At 31.3% G+C, this 16,998-nt stretch overlaps 3 protein-coding genes across 3 annotated transcripts; 1 reads left to right on the plus strand and 2 right to left on the minus strand.

Moving 5' to 3' along the window:
- Positions 1-270: 270 nt before the first annotated feature.
- Positions 271-3,015, plus strand: LOC126677573 (general transcription and DNA repair factor IIH helicase subunit XPB1). Its single transcript, XM_050372261.1, has one exon. The coding sequence runs from the start codon at positions 334-336 to the stop codon at positions 2,641-2,643; it is 2,310 nt and encodes a 769-aa protein (XP_050228218.1). The 5' UTR covers positions 271-333; the 3' UTR covers positions 2,644-3,015.
- A 4,008-nt stretch (positions 3,016-7,023) lies between these two features.
- LOC126677749 (21 kDa protein-like) lies at positions 7,024-9,367 on the minus strand. Its single transcript, XM_050372519.2, has one exon. It carries the CDS (start codon positions 7,924-7,926, stop codon positions 7,321-7,323), a length of 606 nt encoding a protein of 201 aa, XP_050228476.1. The 5' UTR covers positions 7,927-9,367; the 3' UTR covers positions 7,024-7,320.
- LOC126677748 (uncharacterized) lies at positions 7,317-11,719 on the minus strand. The gene is made up of 9 exons (XM_050372518.2): positions 11,529-11,719; positions 11,288-11,434; positions 11,112-11,209; positions 10,906-10,978; positions 10,760-10,820; positions 10,588-10,673; positions 10,383-10,472; positions 9,382-9,454; positions 7,317-7,457 (listed from the first exon to the last, which is right to left on the minus strand). Exons 1-8 carry the CDS (start codon positions 11,631-11,633, stop codon positions 9,392-9,394), a joined length of 723 nt encoding a protein of 240 aa, XP_050228475.1. The 5' UTR covers positions 11,634-11,719; the 3' UTR covers positions 7,317-7,457; positions 9,382-9,391.
- Between the last annotated feature and the right edge of the window lie 5,279 nt (positions 11,720-16,998).

Raw genomic sequence — 16,998 nt, forward strand, 5'->3', positions numbered from 1 at the left:
TTTAGATGTACAAAAAGTGTTGTCGGTTAAATTATGCATGAAACCTATAAATTTTGACATGTATTTCACTATTGATCATCGCGCATGTCATTCACACACTCATTGAGATGTTAATTCGGCAAGTAACAAAAGTTTAGATGTGCCATAGAAAAAAAAAATTAAGAGGTATTATTATAGAATAAATTATAATAGTGTAGTGTGGGAGTTAAATTATATCATAAGCCTAATATAATCAAAAAAATTCAACCAACACCTAAAAGAAAATATATCCTTTGATACAAATAATTTGAAGCTTAAACTGTAATTGGAATTAAATTCAGAAGAAATTGAAACATGGGTCATGGTGAAAAGGGTAGACACAGTAAGAAGCACAAATCCTCTAAGGACGATCATAGGAGCACAAATGTGGAAGATGAAGATGTTTATTACGGTGAAGATATGGAGGATGATCGTCTGGATGATAGGGAGGGGAAAAAGAGAGATTTTAGTAAATTGGAATTGAAAGTTGACCATGCGAATCGGCCTTTGTGGGCGTGTGCTGATGGTAGGATTTTTCTTGAAACTTTCTCGTCTCTATACAAACAAGCGTATGATTTCCTCATAGCTATTGCTGAGCCAGTTTGCAGGCCGGAGTCGATGCATGAATATAATTTGACCCCTCATTCGTTATATGCTGCGGTTTCAGTGGGTCTTGAAACTGAAACCATTATATCCGTTTTGAATAAGTTGTCTAAAACAAAGTTGCCTAAAGAGATGATTGAATTTATACATGGTTCTACTGCAAATTATGGCAAAGTGAAGCTTGTGCTTAAAAAGAATCGCTACCTTGTTGAATCACCGTTTCCAGAGGTATTGAAGAGGCTGTTGCAAGACGAGGTTATATCTCGAGCCAGACTTACAACTGAGGCATATGAAAATGATGCTTTCACCATTAGCAAAACTGCAGGAGAAATTGGAAATAGTCATGATGAGTTGCTTAATGAAGCAGAATTGGCAGCTGCAGCAGAAGAGAAAGAAACTCACTCATTTGAGATTGATCCTTCTCAGGTTGAAAATGTAAAGCAGCGATGCTTGCCAAATGCTTTAAATTATCCAATGCTGGAGGAGTATGACTTCAGAAATGATACTATAAACCCTGATCTGGAGATGGAACTGAAGCCTCATGCTCAACCACGACCATACCAGGAAAAGAGTTTAAGTAAAATGTTTGGAAATGGTAGAGCAAGGTCTGGCATCATAGTACTTCCTTGTGGTGCTGGGAAGTCCCTAGTTGGTGTTTCTGCAGCTTGCAGAATCAAGAAAAGTTGCCTGTGTTTGGCAACAAATGCCGTGTCTGTGGATCAATGGGCTTTTCAGTTTCAGCTGTGGTCAACCATACGAGAGGAACAAATTTGTAGATTCACATCTGACAGTAAAGAAAGATTCCATGGCAATGCTGGGGTCGTTGTAACAACATATAACATGGTTGCTTTTGGTGGTAAACGATCTGAAGAATCTGAAAAGATAATTGAAGAGATAAGGAACAGAGAATGGGGACTTCTTCTAATGGACGAGGTCCACGTGGTGCCTGCTCATATGTTTCGTAAAGTTATCAGCATCACCAAATCCCACTGTAAACTTGGGCTCACTGCAACACTTGTAAGAGAGGATGAAAGGATTACGGATTTGAACTTCCTTATTGGTCCCAAATTGTATGAAGCAAACTGGTTGGATTTAGTAAAAGGAGGATTTATAGCAAATGTGCAGTGTGCTGAAGTATGGTGTCCAATGACTAAAGAGTTTTTTGCTGAATATCTGAAAAAGGAGAACTCCAAGAAGAAGCAGGCACTGTATGTGATGAATCCCAATAAGTTCAGGGCATGTGAGTTTCTGATACGTTTTCATGAACAGCAACGTGGTGATAAGATAATTGTGTTTGCTGACAATCTTTTTGCACTTACGGAATATGCTATGAAACTTCGCAAACCTATGATTTATGGTGCTACCAGCCATGCTGAGAGGACTAAAATTCTTCAGGCTTTTAAAACTAGCAAGGATGTGAACACGGTCTTTCTGTCAAAGGTGGGTGATAATTCTATAGATATTCCCGAGGCAAATGTGATCATCCAGATCTCTTCACATGCTGGTTCTAGACGACAAGAAGCCCAGCGATTAGGACGTATTCTTAGGGCAAAGGGTAAGCATCAAGATAGGATGGCTGGTGGAAAAGAAGAGTACAATGCGTTTTTCTATTCCCTTGTTTCTACTGATACTCAGGAGATGTACTATTCGACAAAAAGGCAGCAGTTTCTGATTGATCAAGGTTACAGCTTTAAGGTGATAACAAGTTTACCTCCTCCTGATACTGGTGCTGATTTAAGCTACTACCATCGTGATGAGCAATTGGCGCTGCTTGCAAAGGTGCTGAATGCTGGTGATGACGCTGTTGGCTTGGAGCAGTTAGATGAAGATGCCGATGACATAGCCCTTCATAAAGCTCGTCGCATGATGGGATCAATGAGTGCAATGTCTGGTGCAAAGGGGATGGTTTATATGGAATACAGTACTGGACGAAACAGACTTGCTGGCCAGGGTCAGCTTAAGAGTATGAAACCCAAGGATCCAACCAAGCGTCATCATTTGTTCAAAAAACGCTTCGGCTAAGACAACTAGCAATTATATTGTTACTGTCGTCCAGTAACAATCTACCCAGAGGGGATGTATTTCCTGTGGTATTATCAGAAAAGTTTGTGTCCAATGAATGAGAATGAGGACCCTCTTCCTTCGATGATATCGATGGTGGTTATGAACAGGCCTAACCCGAACGACTAGGATTTCCTCGTCAAATATCTCTCATTTCAGTTTCCTTTTTGCTCCACGTAAGGTATGCGGAGAGAGCTAATTTTCATCTCTTCTCTTCAAAACGACTTGTTCAGAGCTGTAATTTTTGTTTGTAAATGTAAAGCGTCATATAGTGTCTGATTGCGAAACATATAACAGCGATGATGGTTATGTTAATGTCATATTGGAAAAATACATCCATGTTCAAAGGTCTCTTTATGTAGCACGATAACTGTTGAAAAAAAAAAAACACCTAAAAGAAAGCAGTTTTATAACTATTTAATGAAATGGACTTTAAAAGATCATATATACGTGTTGCCAACCAAAAAGAGTTAGGGGAGCATCAACAGGGGCGGAACCAGCCTTATGGCTGAGGTAGCGACCGCCACTGCAAATTTTTTTTTTAATAAAAACACCCTTGAATTTTTTTTTTTAAATATAGTAATTTTTATTTCGCCCCCTCAAAATAAAATTTGTATGATTTCGTCCCCCCATTTCACAAAAGCTAGTTCCGCCCCTGAGCGTCAATAAGAGTTTCAGATAAATAAGCCTCATGGGTACAGATCAAAAAATATGAAGCCGGAAATCAAGCAGTTCTATTAAGGCTTAATTACTTAAAAAAATCTCACCTTTAATCTTTATTTCGTTTATACCCTCACCTAAAAAAACTGTCACATATACCCTTGACGTTGCCATTATGTTTCGCCTCTACCCTCGAGGTATTAAATTGACCTCTTTTCATTTGAAAAAGAGTTTAAAATAATCCTTCATTTTTAGCATATATTCTAATTACACGTCAATGTTATTGATTATACAAAAACACCTCCTTCTTTAAAAAAATTCAACTAATAATAATAATTTAATTTTATATTAATTATTAATAATTTGTTAAAAATAAAAAACCGTAAATTTTTTTACATCAGACTAATTAATTTTAACCTAATACCGTACTTTAATTTTAAAATTTATTTTCAATTTTTTTTTAAATTAAAAAAAAAATAGCTCCTCCTCCATGGGAGGAGGAGCTTCTCCTTCCTTCCATGGAAGGAAGAAGCTCGCAGCTCCTTCCTCAAGGAGGAAGGAGAACGCTGCTCCTTCCTCCATATGAGGAAGGAGCAGTGCGAGCTCCTTCCTCGCATGGAGGAAGGAGCAGCTCCTTCCTCCATGGATGGAGGAGTCCATGGAGGAAGGAGCTTATTTTCGTAAAAATAAAAAAAATTAAAAAAAATAATATTAGCGGTTTTTTAAATAGGAGTACGGTTATAAATAAGACTTAATAAAAATATTTTATTTTATTTATTTATTTTATTTAAATTAAAAAAATTAATTAATTTTAGGACTTATTTGAACGTTTTTAAAGATGAAGTATTAGTTTGTACATTTTTTAATAGAAAAAGGTATAAAATAACCCTTAAATTTAGTTGTTTTTAATAAATCATCTTTTTTTTGAAATTTGGGGTAGAGGCGAAACATAATGACAACGTCAAGGGTATATGTGACAGTTTTTCTAGTTCTGGGTATAAACGAAATAAAGATTAAAGGTGGGTTTTTTTAAGTAATTAAGCCTTCTATTAATACCAGGTGAAGAGTTTTGGTACGGTGCAATGGGTACAGACTCTGTTCAGCTGTGCCCTCCATATCTGCAAATCCCGAAATAACTAAAAATTAGAAACGAAACGAAATCAAGGTCAATATTTATAGCAAACAAACAAAAATTAAAGCCTGCGATAGAAGATAAGCAAAGAACGGAAGATGAATGATTACAAATCGGAGAATAAACCAGACGACGGCCACGGCGATGATGATGATGATGATGCTGCTGCGATAGCTGTGGTAATAAGTCATCATGCTCTGCTATTCTATTTTTCATTTTGATCTTTCAAATATTTTATTTTAAATAAAGGATTGTTACACCCCCTCAATTTGTCACGAAATATTAAAAAAAATTAAATTCGCAAAAGTTGATCATTTTTACCCTATACTAAATTTTTCACGACAGTTTTTGTTACCTTCATTGATGACTTAAAGAAAAATTATTGGCGGGTATAAATGAACCTCTACCAACGTTCTCTAAGGATTACACAAATTGTTACTCCTTACACTTATTAAGCATTCGATTCTCAAATTATATACTCATTTATTATACAACAATTTTATATTGATTGCTTTATTTTTGTGTTGATAAATTTTTATTATTTTACCATTTTAATAGGTTCTTGATAAATTTTGAAAAAACAATTCTTTTTAAATTAGAATGTAACTTTAGAAAAACTCCATTATATTAAACTAGTGTATTTCAATCTTCGATTGAATAGTGGACGTAGAATTGAATTAAATCGGGTCATTCTCCAAACTCTAATCGTTCCTATTCGTTTTAGTTAAAATTTAAATTTCTCAAAACCACCATAATTCACCATTTTTAGGTTGTATTTGAGATTTCAATTGGCAACTGAAAATTTCTCAAACAATCTTAGTCCTTTCGTTGATGACATGGATTATTTTAATTGGAAGTTCCGCATGGAGACCTATCTTGTTATGGATGGCGTCAACTAGGGGTGTGCAAAACCGAACCGACAAATTGGTTCGGTTCGGTTGAAAATCGTTCGTAAATTTCGGTTGGTTGGTTCGGTTTTGAGTTTAAAAAAATTTATGACTGTTTTACATGTAAACCGAACCGAAATAACTGATCGAATTGACCGGTTCGGTTAAAAATATTTTCTTTTTCTAAATTTTCGGTTCGGTTCGGTTTTTAAAATTCCAAAAATCGGTTCGGTTACCCCTAACGTCAACCTATAGAATAAAGGCTATGAGGCTCCAGTCAAGTTTCAAGACAAAGAACCATATCCATGCCATGAGAAGAGTGGACAAAAGAGTAAAAAGGAGAAAACTCTCTCAAGCAAAAAGCTATATGTGTTATTATATCTTCTCGATGTGGAGAGAAAACGTCAAGAGTTCAACATTGTACTAGTGCCAAAAAGATGTGGAAAATCCTAGACAACTAACATGAAGGCAATGGTTCAAGTGAAGGACAAAAGGGTTGAGTTTTTCATTGATGAATATAGGGCATTCAAGTACAAGCCCAAGGAAAATGTCACAGACATCCCCTACCGCCTTCTAGCTATTGTGACAAACCTCAAGAAACTTTGCTAAGATTTTTTTATAATTTTATATTCAATGCAGAAGATGAAGTTATGTAGATTAAGGATATCAACATTGAAACATAACCCTAACCCTCTAAAATAATTCCCAACCATAAAAGCTAATCGGCTAGTCCTACTAGCTATTAATCTTTGAAGAAATGCAAAGTTGGGTTTTTTCCCCCTTAAGATACTTGTTTTCTAATGAAAGATTGATGACATCATACAGTTTGAAATATTAGGCTCAGTATCATCAAATTCATAACTTGGTGATGGAAATAAAATTAAAGGACCCACAAGACACTCCTTTATCAATAGATGCTCAGTAAACTTCATGTGGCATCCTTCAATTCATGTCTGATCCCCAACTCAGTTAACTCAAACCTCATCACATGCTCACGCACTCTCATTTTTATTGAGATTGGGAAACCTCTTTATTGCCCATCGTGTCGCCTACTTTCACAAAATTATCCCATGCCTCCTAAAACCAAATCCAACCCATAAATTCAGTTCAGTTTCATTTGAGTATTAAAAATATCATTTCGATTTGATGTTAGACATAAATCCATTCAATTAAATTTTAGATAAATCAACAAAATAATTTAACCTAATCAGTAATCACATCAAAAAATCAACTGATTCAACAAGTTCAGCTCAGTTTATTTTGATTTTCTTTTAGTTTTTTCTTTTTTGATAATTAATTTTCTTTTAGTTCTTTCACATTTATATTTAGTTTGTTTTTTAAAGACTATATTTTAATTCTGTTCGATTCAATTTAAAATAAAAAAAATTAATTGGGTTCTGTTTTATTTGAACTGAAGGAACACCCTACACAACACTCTATAATATTCTTTAGTATGAATCCATAAGAACTTTACCATTGTGTCACCTTCAGTACTTTGTTGCTCTAATAGTATAATTTATTGAAAGATTTTCCTTTATTGAATCATTTAAAATTGCTTAGATAGCTTTAGAATATTATCGTACATTTCCTAACTGCTTTTTTAATCAAATACTACTATATATCAGAACTTGTCAGCTCTGTAAAACTAAAGGAAGTCAAAAGTTGTCGAAATAAGATTTAGAACAGCTTTAACTTTGGGAACTTGAGTTTACATTATCATTTTTAAGAACGGAAATGAAACAAGCGCGTAGACGTAAAACTCGACAAGTTTCCGTGCAACATAACTACTTTACAAGAAAACAGACACAGTTATTAGACAAGACAACAAACAGAAAATCAAACAAACTTCAGTTTCATTTTATGTTACATTTATATTAGCTAGCAAACTCAGATCCAAAATTCAGCCAGGCGGGCACAAACCAACCTTATATCACATAAACACCAACCAACAAAGACGATCTAAGGCTTTTTACCAGAAGCAGCTTTGTTTTTAGATGCAAAGCGATTAACCAATGCAAGTGCATTACTAGTGACCCGAGCAACATCGGTAATCTTACGCTTGATGGCAGCCTTCACATTTCCATCCATGCGCCGCCCTGCAAAACCATCAACGCAAGTGTTTTCATCAGTTAATGCAGCACTAACCCAAGTCTGCACATTACTCATACGCCACATAAAATCCCGACCGACAGCTCGCCCCATTCGGCCAAGCTCCTTGATTGACTGGCTAAGTCGATCCACGCTATCGCCCATGTTCTCTATGCAGTCTTTCACAGCTTGATATTCTCTAGGTTTTATCCCCCTAACTTTACTCAGCTTCTTGACATATTCAGTAGCTGATCTAGCCCTGGCTAGACTCACTGATAGAGCAGTTAGAGCTAAGTGTTGGTCATTTTGTTGAATTGCACTAGCATATCCTGAGAGACACTGAACACAGAGATCAGGATAGCGAGTCGCCTGGCACGAGACCTTGATAAATTCTATAGGGCTGGAGGTAGAACTTACTTTGCCAGCCAAGAAAAGGGCAGAGAAGAAAACTAGTAGGTAGAGAACAAACTTCGCCATTTCAATGGAATGAATAAAAACAAAGGAGTTTTATTTATAGTGAGTTCAAAAGGTGGTTATTAGGGGGTGTGCAAAAACCGAACCAAATAGAACAACTCAAACGAAGAGGCAAATATGGTTCAGTTTGGTTTGATACTGTAAAAAATCGATTTTTTGGTTTGATACTGTAAAAAATCGATTTTTTGGTTTGATTCAATTTTGAACATAATAAAATTCCATTCATTTGTAGTGTAAACCGAATGAAAAAAACCAAACAGAGTAGTTCGGTTCAGTTTGAAAAAAAAAACGACTTCTTTGAAATTTCAGTTGATTTGTTTTTTGATAAAATGAAAAAAAAAAACGGTTCGATTGAACCGAACAAACAGGCACACTCCTAGTGGTAATCTATCTTATTCAAGAATTAAATAAAAAATGTCACATACCCATACCTTCTTATCTTCTCCTTTACTCTCTGCTTCTTTCGGCCTTCTCTTCTCTCTACTTCTACTAGTGTTTTTATTCCTTTCCGCTATTTATCTAGTTGAAAAGCTACTAGCTTCCAATTCTTTTACTTTATTTTTTTTCCTTTAGCATACAACACTAATCTACCAACCTAGTTGAGTATGACATTTATGTGTATTTATTTGTGCCTAATCTCCAAAAGATCCACTATGTGGACAAAAAGACACAGAATGATTGCAGTTTGGGACAAACGCATTATAGGGAAAGATTCAGATAATAGAAAAGCTCAGTGAATGATCTATATATATATATAGGTATAATAGCACAAATTCTAAAATAAATAAAAATCAACTTTCAGAAGCTCAGACTTGCATTAAATATAATATACAAGTAGATGATTCTTAAATTGACTGAACACCCGTGAAGACATTAACTTAGTAATCTACGTCTAGACAGATATCCTTGTTTTATGTGCTCTCCAAGTCACTCAACAACAACCTTAAGCTAAATTTTAGCAAATAAGTTTTACATTCACTATGAAGTCAAAATATCAGGCATAACTAATTCAATATCTGTGACAAGTTGTAATTTCTGAACTATGTCTAATTCCTAATTCCAAGTAATTCGTAGTTTGAGTTTCCATTGAAATAATGGGAGATAATATTACTTTAGCGTGCTGGTCCGTCTTTCAGATTATCCTAACTCTTTGAAAATGAACCTTGGTCGAGGCCTACATGCATGTTAAATTAATCTTTAAGTTTGATTTCCATTTCTACATATCTCCATTAGCTTTGGCTAAAAATTCTATTGGATGATAAATTCCAACTTATTGTCAAGAGCTGCAGTGTCAGACTATGTAAGAACCGCCTCCAAAGCGTGACTCTATGTTCTGGTCCATATATTCTATGAACTTTTTACTGTGTAATTTCATCTACATACTGAACTCATAATAAAAATGATCTGCAATCAAATTTTAATAAAAATACATTCAATTTGAAGGGAACTCTTATTTACCATCTGAGAGCTAAACTGTTATGTACTTGAGCGCGGCTGCGCGAAGCTTTTCCATAAAATCTGCTGCATCTTTCTGCACATAGCAATAATGTTTTAATTGATGCAATTACATATTTGATATTTTTACATAAATTGGACTACGAAAATAAACAAAATATTACACTAACAGAGAATGTGCTAGAAAAATTAGTTTTCTTGCACATGGGAGTATAGTCTTTTCTCTCAAAAAAGGAGGAATCTCTTGAATGAAGTTATTGATTAGTATTTCTCCCAATGTATCAATCTTGTTAGTTTTACTTTTCCTATTTGTTCTCATTCTACTTTACGATGCTCTTCAATTCGGAAAAAAAATGTCTTTGGGACTGGCATTAGATAAAAATAGGAAGCATAAATTTAACCTTCCACGATTAAAATTTTCTAACACAGACTATATAAGAGTAAACTGGATTCTTCATTGAGCAAGAAAGAAGGGATGCAGAAAAAAATAAAGAAAACCAAGGAGTATAAATGCCTAAATGATAAGCATTCATCCAAAAATTAGCAAGAAGTTGGTCCTAAAGCTTCAGAAAATGTTAAAAAGTACCCCATAGTGCACTTTGTCACACCATAAAGAGAGATAAAACAGATGAGGAAGACATGAGAGAGATACCCAACTAGACGAGCACCTTTTTTTTCATTTGCCAATAAAATAAATAAGGATTGAAAGACTAAAGAATTCTCAGAAAAACTATGCATTTGTCAGTTATCACTGACGAATTAAATTTGGTCAGAGGAAGATATTTCCTGCGTATCTTCCTCTTAAAAAGGAATAAGAAGGAACAATTTTGACAGTGTTTACTATAAAACATAGCTAAAAGGCTCACTTAGCTATCTGACATTGAGTAGAATATAGACACTAATTGTTCTCCATTCTAAAGGCTTGTTTTAGCAAAATTTAGAATACTATGGTAATAGAGTTCCTCTGCCACATAAAATAAATTTCTCAACCAATTAGGTAGTACCTGGTTACTTTGATGGGCACTTGCTATATTTTCATCAAGAAGAGTCAAAAAGGATCTGCTGAGTTCATTTTTCTCAACCATATCCAACAACTAGCATGACAGACATAATACAAAAGTATCAACATATTTAATAATTGGACTCCAAAGCCATAAAATGAATAAGATAAATGTTAAATGAATAGAAGTAAAAAACAATAATGCATACAGTTGCTTTTAAATCCTTAGATGTCAATAGCTTCGTCAAGCTCTCCCTCGCCTTTACAATATCCGTTTGCATTTTATCATACGCCTCTGTAACAGGACAGAAAATCAGCATGAATTATAAAGGAAACAAAAATAAAAATCCAAAAAAGCAAAAGTCTACGAAGAGTACTGACCAACTGCTTCTTGCAAAGCCTTCTCCAATGCTTCCAGCTCAATCAACCTATCCTCCATAACCTACAAAATAAATCACCAATTTGCTATGTAAACAGGATTCGATTCAACAAACACTCGTTAATAATTTGACAAGCAGCAAGCTAACCTCTGTCTTCGGAACAGCAAACCGAATTTGACCTAGTTCAAACTTTAATTGAGCAAAAAATTCCTGATTCAATCTGTATAGAAATTGCATGTTTTAAATCATATTAAATTCACCACCAAAAGTAGAAAAATCATACTGAAAAATGAAATTAAAAGCTGAAGACAAAAAATAAAAAGCAAACTATCAAACACATTGTGTGCACCAACCGTGGCCTCATTCTCGCAATCTCAAACTCAATCTCCTGAGCCTCAGTATCAAGAAAATACTCTATTAGCTCCGCTGGAGTATCCGGTATTTCCCTAGACTGCGAATCAAAAGAATGGAACTGTCAACATAAATTAAAAACACCAAAAAAAACTGACATTATCAAAAAGATAATTACGAGGCGAAGTTTTTGACGACGCTCTTTTTCTTCGCGAACTTGATGCTCGAATGCCTCGCGAGCATCTGCGTCTTTCTCAAGTCGTCTTTGAAACTCGCGTCGGGCTAAGTGACCCACCTGCGGTGGACCGAGTATGCCCTCTGGATCCTTCCTTTGCAAAAACAGAAAAAAATTCAAAAATCTTAACAGAATTGAAACAGTTTTTGTTGCTGAAATTAAATTGTAAGCTAAATAACATTACCCATCCAACGCAGGAGATTTTAGTATTTCTGCGAGTTCTTGTGAACGGAAATGTACGGATGTTTAAGGTGACGGAAGTGGCGACGCCAAGGGCAAGAGCTGCCATTGGTGGTTGGTTCTTTTTGAAGTGTCCGTTATCCTCTTTTCGAGTGTTATCTGCGGATAGCGTTTTTTTACTTTTTGGTGATGGCGGGAATTATAACCGTCTGATTTTTCTGTAGTTTCTCTTTGCCTGGGCCATCACTTATAGTGGGCTTTTATCTGGGCCGAAACTTTCAGGGTTTCTATTTATTGGCCTTAACTCAATCTGTCGACCGATAACTGCTTCATTGTGTGCATTAGAGGCTTTAATCTCAAAAAAATAAAAAATAAAAATATGAAAAGATTTCATTAAAAAATATCAAATTAGTTAAAATTAACTCCATACATCTACTATAAGTTCTTGACTTCAGAATTTAATATTAAATTATTATTTTAAAAACTAAAATTTATTATTAACAAAAAATGGAAAATTAAATTAGTACAAAAACATTAGTATTTTCCAACAACAAAAATTATTTTCATTGTTAAAACGTTTTTCATGGGAGTTCAACATGGTTTGAAATTAATATATTAAAAAATAAATTAGTTTACTATAGTCACCTAATAAAATATATATTTTATTTGTGTTTTCATCACAGCTAGTATAATCAATACAACTGAGCTTCAATTTTTTTTTTATCTTTGTAACATAATTTATGTATTTACTAGAGTTATGTTTTTTTTGTAATATGTCGTATTAATTGATGAAAAAAATCAACATTTTTTCCAAAACAATTTGGATAAAATAAGTTGTTTTACTTTTTACTAAATATGTCGAACTTTAATTGTTCAATCCTAATTATTAAAAGGATAATATTTTTGATAATAGGGAAAAGGGGTAGCGTCTGTGGGGAGAAATCGAACTCACGATCTAACAGTTTGCTGCTTAACGATTATATCATTTGAGTTAGAGCTTATTGGTTATCAAAGAGATAATTAAAATTGTTCACCACTTGAATTTTTGTAAAAGAAAAGCTTCAGTTTGATTATCAGCGAATTCATTGGATAAGCCAAAATTTAATCAATGAAACTATGTATTTATATTATTTAAATATTTTATCCTACCTTCATACTATGAAGATAAGAAGGTTTATATAATTTTACTATCGTAAAAGAGTAAGCTAACTAAAATTAACTTGTAATGATATTTTTAAACCATCTTTTAAATTTTCTAAAAATTATTATTATGAATTAATAATTTTTAAAAATCAAAATCATTATATTACAAGTTTGAAAAAACAAATGCACTATGTAAGTATTGTCTAATAAAATTTTATATGCATAAAGAGCATAGACAAACTATAATTAAATTCATGGTTAAAACATAAAAGTATATATTTAATATTGATATAATAAAATTTTAGAAATATTGTAATAATTTTATGTGTAAGTAATATTGATTTTTTTTTATACAGAATAACACAAAATTGTTACATTTTTTTATATACTTATGAGTCAGAAAGAGTAACCTATATTAGTGACTCTAAATTCAATTTCTTAAGCATAAAGAATGAATCACATTCCAACGGCATTAATATTTTTTAGATTATTCGCCTAATGAAAGTTCTTTCATTAATTTGTCCTGTAAACTCGACAAAACTAATGATCACGCTAAGTCACAAAATCAAAAGCATTAATTTTGTATCATTTCCTCGAGCAGAAAAATGAAACGTGGCAACAAACAACAGCTTGACAAATTTGAGCTGATAATTTAAATTTTAAACCCAGCAAAAACTGCACCCAACACAACAATATAAAGTTAGAAAGACTTGTTAAGAATTCATTAATAACTTATGTTTCTAAAACTCAAATAAGCAATTATGTGAAACCCATGTGATACCTCACTGGCAAGTATGATTAAGCCATGTGATTTCATCTCTATTATTCATTGTTTTTCGTTGATGATATAAAATCTAGGCCTAATGTCTTAAAACGCCCCGACCTTTTAGCCCCTTTTCAATCATACCCTGACGTTGAAAATTTGTCAATTTTACCCTATTTTGCATTTTTGTGTTTCAATTGTACCCTGAAAAATTAAATTAACGTCTTTTGCGTTTGGAAATTTGTTTAAAACATTCTCCATGTCTCGCATATATTAATTGTATATTTTTAAAATTTATTTAAATTTAGTTAAATTAATTAAGAATTTAAATTAGTGTTAATTTGGTTATGGTTTTTAGTTAGTTTTTAAAAATAAAGGACTTATTTGTATTTTTTTGAATAAAAAAGAATTTAATTTCATGTTTAGACTTAATTAATTGAATGATTTCATCATTTAAGTAAAAAAATTAACAAAAATTAAAATATTGGGGTACAATTGAAAACGGAAAATTCAAAAGTGGGTAAAATTGACAAATTTTCAACGTCGGGGTGGAATTGAAAAAAAGTTTAAAGGTGAGGGGTTTTTGAGTGATTAGGCCTAAAATCTATTTGTAGTAATGCTTATAAATTGTCTTGGTCCTAGAAAAATTTCATTTTTAAAATTTTTTATAACTTTATTTAATATTTTAAAATTTATAAATCTATTCAATTTAATAATGTTTTATAATTTTATTTAAATTTTAATAATCAATTTAATTGTACTATCTTTACCTCAATATAATACTTATTTGTATGTTTTTGTGCATTTTAAACTTCAAAATAACATTATTTTACCTTAATAATTGAAAGATGGAAATTTTTAAATTTAATATTATTGTTGTTTTTTATTATTTTTTAATTTAGGAGTTCTATATTGTATTTCTATAGAAATGAATTTTGCAAATTAATAAATGAATATAAAAATTCAATTGTAAATTGAGACAAACTAAATTGATTATAATTTTTTGGATATAATCACAATAAAATTATCAAATTCAAATAGTTTTGTAAACTTTAAATCACCATTAAATTTTTATATTTTTAATTTAAAATTTAAAATATATTTTGAAAATATAAAATACAAATTTCAGATTCAAAATAGTCAGTATATCACTCTTCTACTATATTTTTTTTCTTTAAAAATATGGAATTTACACATCATCATGAAATGAAAAAGAAGAAGAATACCTCTTTGTGAAAAGGAAAATTCTAATTTAGACCTGATCCATGAATCTTCCACGAACCTATTTAATTAAGTGTTAGAAAATCTAACATAAATTTCTTTTTTTTTCCCTAAATTTTTCTTTCTTCTTATTTTTTTAACATTTAATTAAATAGGTTTATATTTTTTTTAAAAAACCGGGTCTAAGTCAAAATTATCCAAAAAGAAAGGAGTTTAAAGAAATTTTATGGAAAAAAGAAGTTGGACAAATATTCAAAGTTCAAACATCATTTTGTTGGAGAAAATAATGCATGACTTCCAGTGTTAAATTGACATATGAAATTGGTGATGAATCGACAAAAAAAAAAAGTAAATAAATAGGTAACGGGCTCCGACGCTTTTGCTGACTATAGTGAAGTGATTTGAACATGACCTTACAATTTCAAATATTCATCTTCCTCCCGTGATGAAATAGAAAATGAACAAATCAGCTAGGTACAGAAATTTCAAACAATTGTACTTGTTTTCACACGTTGTAATGTTAATGTTTTATTTATTTAGACATTCTTTAAAGTTTGATCTTTGTCTAGTCCATATATTTTGTTTATCTTGAAATTTTAGTTTTCTTTTTTTACGAAAAAAATAGATACAAAGGGATCATCTTTTTTTAATACTAAATATTTTGTGAGTTTGTCCGTTATAGTCAAATCTTTTAAAATTGTCAAGATTGGCCTATTTTTGGATATTCAGCTCATTTTCTCACTACTTTTTGAATTTAACCCAAAATTATTACATGCATGATTAGTCTAAATAGCTAGTAAAAGTTTTAAATATCTCAAAATGGGTTAATCCTGACGATTTTAAAAAGTTTGACTATAATTGACAAAATCAACAAAGATTTGATATTAAAAATAGATTAGCTCTTATTAAAATTATCACCAAGTATATAGTTGTCAAAAATATTTCTAAATTTTATAAAATTCTTACTTACATTTTTCTTATTATGGATACATCTAATAATATAATAGCATAATTATGTGAAATAGTCAAATCTTTTCGACTTTTTGAAAATATATCCAAACCTTTTAAAAGTTGTAAATCTATCTAAATTTGATTATTTTTTTTGTAAATCTATCAATTTTACCAAATTCAATTAAGTATGCATATAATAACAATTGAATATGCAAATTTTTTTAAAATTTAAAAAATTTATCAATTGGAATGTCACATGATTCAGATAAATCAATTTTGAAAAAAATATCAAATCGATTTTAAAAATCAGACAGACTTTCAACGAATTAGATAAATTGAAATAAATTTACAACTTTGAAAGATTTGGATATATTTTTAAAAAATTGAAAAAGTTTGGATTTTAATATCATTAATCCTAATATAATTTAATTAATTTAATTTGTACACATCTAATGATGTGTTAGTATAATATTATTATTCTTTGTATTTATAAATAAGTTACAGTACTAATTTCAGAAACACAAACTTTAATTAATTTGGTTTGATTTAATATTATAAAAAATTAATTTTTTAGTTTAGTTTAATTTTGAATATTATTTCTGTAGCTAAATTTTTGTATAAATTAAAGTGAAAATGATTTAATCAAATCAAAAATCATCAAACTCACTGGTTTGTTATAAAATTTATTACCTTTTTAATATTTAGTTCAATCTAATCTTAAAAAAAATTATATTCAATTCGAATCATATGCGCATATATAATACACAATATTTATAAGACTTTTTTATTATAAAATGTTACTATATCAATCTTTTTTTAGTTGTCAGTTTAGGCAAATATATTTGTCTATCAATAATTGTCACTCTATGTTTTTTATATAATTTTTGCTATTGTATTTCAAGTAATCTCCTTATTAAATAAGGTCTAATTTAATTTTTTTAGTGGAGCTAATAATTTTATTTTAAAAGCTTTACTACTAGAATTAATCAATAGAGTTATACTAATTTTTATTTTTATAATATTATATTAAGAATTTACTCTCAGAAAACTACATAAAAACGGAGGGAATAATGTTTACGAGGGACAATTTCTTCGCGAGCACTAAAAAAAGACGCATGTCAATCTCTGTAACAAAAATATGTTTTTAACTCTTCTACTTGTTGACCATTTTGGTGCAGGAAGTGGAAATCGATTTGGTTAATGAGTCTTTTATAGTTCTATATTTTTAAGGCTTAATTCCTTAAAAAAACCCCACCTTGTATTTTTTTTTCGTTTATACCCTGACCTTGTAAAAACACCATTTATACCCAATTTTGAGTTTTTATGTTTCATCTCTACCCAAAAGCATTAAATTGTACTCTTTTCATTTGAAAAAAAGTTTAAAACAATCCTTTAT

Source organism: Mercurialis annua, linkage group LG4 (genome assembly GCF_937616625.2).
Source record: "Mercurialis annua linkage group LG4, ddMerAnnu1.2, whole genome shotgun sequence".
NCBI lineage: Eukaryota > Viridiplantae > Streptophyta > Magnoliopsida > Malpighiales > Euphorbiaceae > Mercurialis > Mercurialis annua.

What these genes read in the sequence shown, in the direction of transcription:
- LOC126677573 (XM_050372261.1), top strand. Translation starts at nt 334, where the DNA reads ATGGGTCATGGTGAAAAGGGTAGACACAGTAAGAAGCACAAATCCTCT.
- LOC126677749 (XM_050372519.2), bottom strand. Translation starts at nt 7,926, where the DNA reads ATGGCGAAGTTTGTTCTCTACCTACTAGTTTTCTTCTCTGCCCTTTTC.
- LOC126677748 (XM_050372518.2), bottom strand. Translation starts at nt 11,633, where the DNA reads ATGGCAGCTCTTGCCCTTGGCGTCGCCACTTCCGTCACCTTAAACATC. An exon ending in ATTGCGAGAATGAGGCCACG is followed by an intron (nt 10,979 to 11,111) that starts GTTGGTGCACAC and finishes ATTTCTATACAG; the next exon opens with ATTGAATCAGGAATTTTTTG. An exon ending in TTGCTGTTCCGAAGACAGAG is followed by an intron (nt 10,821 to 10,905) that starts GTTAGCTTGCTG and finishes TTTATTTTGTAG; the next exon opens with GTTATGGAGGATAGGTTGAT.